The following is a 4,933-nucleotide window of genomic DNA, read 5'->3' as shown; positions in this document are numbered from 1 at the left end:
TCCCAGAACTGGTTGGTGAATAGGGGTCCCACTCTCAGGAAGCCCGGGTGGCTGGCACTCTGGAGATGACTCCTAATGTTTCTCGGGCCAGTGCGGGTGGCAGACGTCTTCAGGTGCCCCTCACTTCGGCTGGGGTCCACCGCTCTGGTGAGCTCTCAGACTGGCTGCCTGAGTTGGCAGGGGCTGGGGCTGGCCTTAGCATCAGCAGCTGCTGAGTTGTGGTTCGCCAGGCCAGTCTCAGGTTCCGTTGCCTGCTCTCTCCAGGTCTCCAGTGGCCTTGTACAAATACCAGAACAGAACAACACCCCCCCACCAAGTCCTCCATTCTCCTCTTCCTCATCTTCATCTTCCTTCATTTCACCCTCCTCCTCGTCCACCTCTTCCTCCTCCTCCTCTGCCTTTCCCTTCTCCTCTACCTTTCCCTCCTCCTCCTCATCTACCTCCTCCTCCTCCTGCTTTGGACCAAAAGTTTATCTGCACACCCACTCACACCAAAGCCAGCTTTGGGGTACAGGCCCACCAGATACCCAGCACCCCTGCCTGCCAGGCTGAGCCGAAGCTCTCTCCTGGGAATCTTCTCACAGTCTTTGCTCTCCTTGCCCCCATAGCCCTTCCAGGCTGTAGGAGGAGAAGACTGCCTGCAGGCTGGCACCAGGCTCCCAGGGCCTTTGGGTCTCCTGTCCTCACTTGTGCAGGGGCTCAAGGGTGCTGCCTTCCTGGGGGTCCCCTAGAGCAGTGTAGATGATCCTGAAGACCGGCTGGACCCTGCGGCCTCCCCTCTGGGGCATTACGTCCCTGCTGCGCAGCTCTTCCTCACTGGCACTGGCCCCTTCTGTCAGGGGCGGCCCCGGGGAAGGCTCCTCCGGGGCCCATGTGGCTTGGGAGCCGGTTGGCATTCTTAACTCAGAGCCCACAGGGTGGGCGTTTGGGGGTGGCCAGATATCAAGGTCGATGCCAGAACCCCCAACTGCACCTTCGTCAGCCTCTGCCACATTGGGGTCTCCACCAGTGGCTGGAGTGCCCCATGTGCTAGATGCAGTGGATTTTTGCTTACATTGCCGGCACCTGCCTGAGCCGAGTTCGGCTTGGTGGATGGAGTTTCCTCCAGCTGGTGAAGGGCAAGGGAGCTCGGCCTGGGCCTGGCTGCCCTGTCCCTCTGCCCTACTCAAGTTCCCTGCTGTTTGTGTGTGCTGCCTCTTCCCCTTCTTAAAATCTTTCTGCTGCTTGCCAGGGGAAGGGGCGCCTGCATCTCTTGAGCCTATGTTTCCTAGGGCTCTGTGTGGCTCATGGCCCCAGCCCCTGTCTCGTTTCCCGACTCTTCTGCTGCAAGCTGAGGACTCTGCTTTGCTAGAGGCTGGTTCTGGGCCCTAGGACACGCTGCCTGGCTGTGGCCTTCCTGTCCACTACCGTAGCAGCACGGCAGTCGCCTGCGCTTCAATGATGGGACCGCCCCTTCCGGAAAGGTCTGGGCGCTGCTCTCACTAAACGGCCCTGCCTGCACAATGGCCTGAGGCATGGGGACAGTGGCTTCTACTACTACTTGTCTGCCAGAGGCCCTGTGGCCCCTTCCTACTTGCCTCTCCTTCTCCTTCGTCACTGCCATGGTAGTCTCCCACTCCTCTTCATCTCGGATGAGCTTCACTAACTCCAGAAAAGTGGGAGGACATCCTCGCTGATCCAGGAGCTCGAGCTTGCCCCGGAGGGTGGTGGCCATGGAGGCCCGAGCTAGGATGTGTTTCAGGCGGATCATGTCTGTGCTGTGCATCGACATGGAGCTGTGCTGCACAGCTCTCTGCAGCAGGGGCTCCAACCGTAGCAAGAACACAGAAATTTTCTCGCCAGACTTCTGAAAGGTCTGGAGGAACTTAAACTGTGAGGTTCTCCAGTCCTCTTTAGTCCCAAAGATCTCCTTCAGGGCGTCCAGGCACTGCTCCACAGTCATAGAGTCATTGTTGGCCTGGAGCACTCGCATGATTGACAGGGCAGAGCCACGTAAGCTCTCCAGCAAACGCGCCTCTTCTCCACCTCAGACACTTGCAATATCTGCATCATCTCAGTGACCTGTTCCAGCCAGTCTTCAAAGTTCTCTTCACCTGGGCCTGGGAAAGTGCTTCCCGAAAACACTTTCAGTTTTCGGTACCACATGCTTTGTTTCAGAGGCTGCAAGTGTGGTGGTTTGACTTGGGCCAAGCCCTCTGGCTCCATGTTCTCAGTGGGAGTGCTATACCCCAGGGTTCTGGCCACATCTACCATTCTCCGGCCCTCATCTTTCAGGAAGTAGTTCAGTCTACTGATAAATTCGTCATCTGGGTTACGGGATTTTACCACCACTTCCCAGGCACCTCCCTTTCCTAGTATCTGACTAGGTATCATAGCATAATTAACGGTGTCAGCCAATTCGATCAAGACTGCCTTAGCATTGTCTTCTCTTCTGAACATTCTGCCCAGCACCCTGTAAGCGCACAGGGGCTGTAAGCCTGCCTTCACGGTCTCTTTAATTTCAGCCTCAGTACACTCCACAGGGATCCCCACGATCAGCAGGGCCTTCCTGGGGTCCAGGTCCATCCCCTTGCACCAATCCTCTAACAGTGTCACGGCCATTGCTCCCACTTTCTATGGACTAATCTAATACTAGGGGCAGTAATCAGCTCACAGAGTTTGACCAGGACTCAAATAATTCTGAGCTGATGCCAAGTACGAAGGCAGAAGCGTCCCAGGTTTCCACAGGCTGTAATACAAATAGGGTGAGTGCATCATTAATGCCCGCTCCCCACCCCCACCACGAGCCCCTCCTCTGCCCCCATGTCTGCTCACAGGGATTCAGTCCCTGCTTTTTAGGGCTCTCCCTGTCACTTAGTGGAGGGTAGAGTGTGGAGGAGTCTCCCCAGGCCAAACTCCCCCCACCTCATCCCCTCCCTGCTGACCTCCTCTTGCTGTGGGTTCCTCCTCAAAGTCTGAGGACTCTGCTGCGTGTGCTGCAGGTGCCTGTGGTGAAAAGGCCAGCATCAGGAGGCGGGGCCTGACACCTGGGGACACTGACAAAGCCCTCCAAGCAGGGGAGACAGGAGAATGTCACACTCCCCAGATCAGGGCCATCCAGGCCCAGGACACCTGGCACCCTCTTTGCTGGGGCAAAGGCTGGAGGAAGGAGATCCGAAGTTCCCCTCTTTCCTAGAAAATGCTTGACAGATGAGAAAGATGGCTGGAGCTCTGTGCAATGCAATGAAACTAGTGGGTGTGTAATGTATGTGAGGAGCTGCGGTGTTGCCATGGGTACCGAGAATAGCATGAACCATGGGTTTCTTTGGCAGAGAGGTGTCATGTGGTAAGGTTAAGGCCCTTGAGGAGCAACAGGTGATGTCACTGGCCTCCAACCAATGAAATATCCTAGAAATAAGATGGGGAGGAGGGGATGTGGAGGGCGGGCAGTAAGAATCAAGGGCTGGAAAACAAGAGCTTATGGTTTCAAATTGTGTAGAAGCTGGAACCAGGTGCAGAAAAGGGACCCAGAAAGGGTCTCCAGTGCCACACTGCAGGAGACAGAAAACTCTCACCCTAGGTGTGACCCTACCCAGTAGAGCCTGTAAACCTTGGCAGGAAGCCCCTTTCCTCCTTCTCTTTGCCAGGGTTACAGAGGCCCCTCCCAACATAGACCCACCTCGCAACTGCTCACCACGCTGAGGACACCCTGTTGGCAGCGCAGACGCTGGGATTCCACTGACACTCAACGCTTGGCTTGCCCTCTAGCTCTGTCCACAGCCAGGCAGTTCCTGGCCCCAGGGTGATGAGTACTACTCCACTGGATCTGTTCAAGGCAAGGCACAGGTGTTCTGCTATGGTTCTGCCCCACGGGCCCCTGCTTCGGCTGTGCCAATTCTGAGTCTGCACAGGTATCCACAAATACCCTGGTGCAGGGATGGAAGAAACTGCTCAACTGGGGTCCATTGCTACAGCAGAAAGGATCCTACAGTAAGATTGTGTGTGTCTGTCTGTCCCCCACCTGCGCTCAATTCCACCCCCACTCAAGCCCTGCCTCCCACTGCCAAATCCCACCCCTTCCCAAGCCTTGCGCCCACCCAAGCCCCTGTCCCACCCCTCCGAGGCCCTGCCCCCACCAATTATCACTCCTTCCCAAGCCCCGCCCCAACTCAAGCCATACCCCCGCCTAAGCCCAGCCCTTGACGCCAAGCCCCACCTCCACTGGAGCTCAACCCCTGCCCCCATCCAAGTCTTACCGCTGCCACCCAAGCCCACCCCTCCCAAACCCCGCCCCCACCAAAGCCCCCCCCCTCTGAAGCCCTGCCCCCACCAAATCTCACTCCTTCCCAAGCCCCGCCCCCACTCGAGCCCCACCCCCACCTAAACCCAGCGCTTGACACCAAGCCCCACCTCCACTGAAGCTCAACCCCTGCCCCCATCCAAGTACTACCGCTGCCACCCAAGCCCCACCCCTCCCAAACCCCGCCCCCACCAAAGCCCAACCCCTCTGAAGCCCTGCCCCCACCAAATTTCACTCCTTCCCAAGCCCCGCCCCCACTCGAGCCCCACCCCCACCTAAACCCAGCCCCAGACGCCAAGCCCCACCCCCAATGAAGCTCAATCCCTGCCCCCACCCTAGCCCCACTCCACCCAAGCCCCACCCCTCCCAAACCCCGCCCCCACCAAAGCCCCACCCCTATGAAGCCATGCCCCCACCAAATCTCACTCCTTCCCAAGCCCCGCCCCCACTAGAGCCCCGCCCCCACTCGAGCCCCACCCCCACCTAAGCCCAGCCCCAGACGCCAAGCCCCACCCCCACTGAAGCTCAATCCCTGCCCCCACCCCAGCCCCGCTCCACACATGTCCCACCCCTCTGAAGCCCTGCCCCCACCAAATCTCACTCCTTCCCAAGCCCTGCCCCCACCCAAGCCCCATCCCCGCCTAAGCCCAGCCC

General features: G+C 58.4%; 1 protein-coding gene across 1 annotated transcript; it reads right to left on the bottom strand.

The window, feature by feature from the left end:
* Nucleotides 1-400: 400 nt before the first annotated feature.
* On the bottom strand, nucleotides 401-3,937 carry LOC131400178 (paraneoplastic antigen-like protein 5). The gene is given in 4 exon segments (XM_058534917.1): nucleotides 401-2,013; nucleotides 2,016-2,728; nucleotides 2,925-2,985; nucleotides 3,659-3,937. Coding segments are annotated over 2 exon segments (1,341 nt in total). The 5' UTR covers nucleotides 2,602-2,728; nucleotides 2,925-2,985; nucleotides 3,659-3,937; the 3' UTR covers nucleotides 401-1,258.
* Nucleotides 3,938-4,933: the final 996 nt, after the last annotated feature.

This window comes from Diceros bicornis, chromosome X, assembly GCF_020826845.1.
Source record: "Diceros bicornis minor isolate mBicDic1 chromosome X, mDicBic1.mat.cur, whole genome shotgun sequence".
Lineage (NCBI taxonomy): Eukaryota > Metazoa > Chordata > Mammalia > Perissodactyla > Rhinocerotidae > Diceros > Diceros bicornis.
The sequence above is the reverse complement of the archived record's forward strand: the minus strand, read 5'-3'. Positions and strand labels throughout refer to the sequence as shown.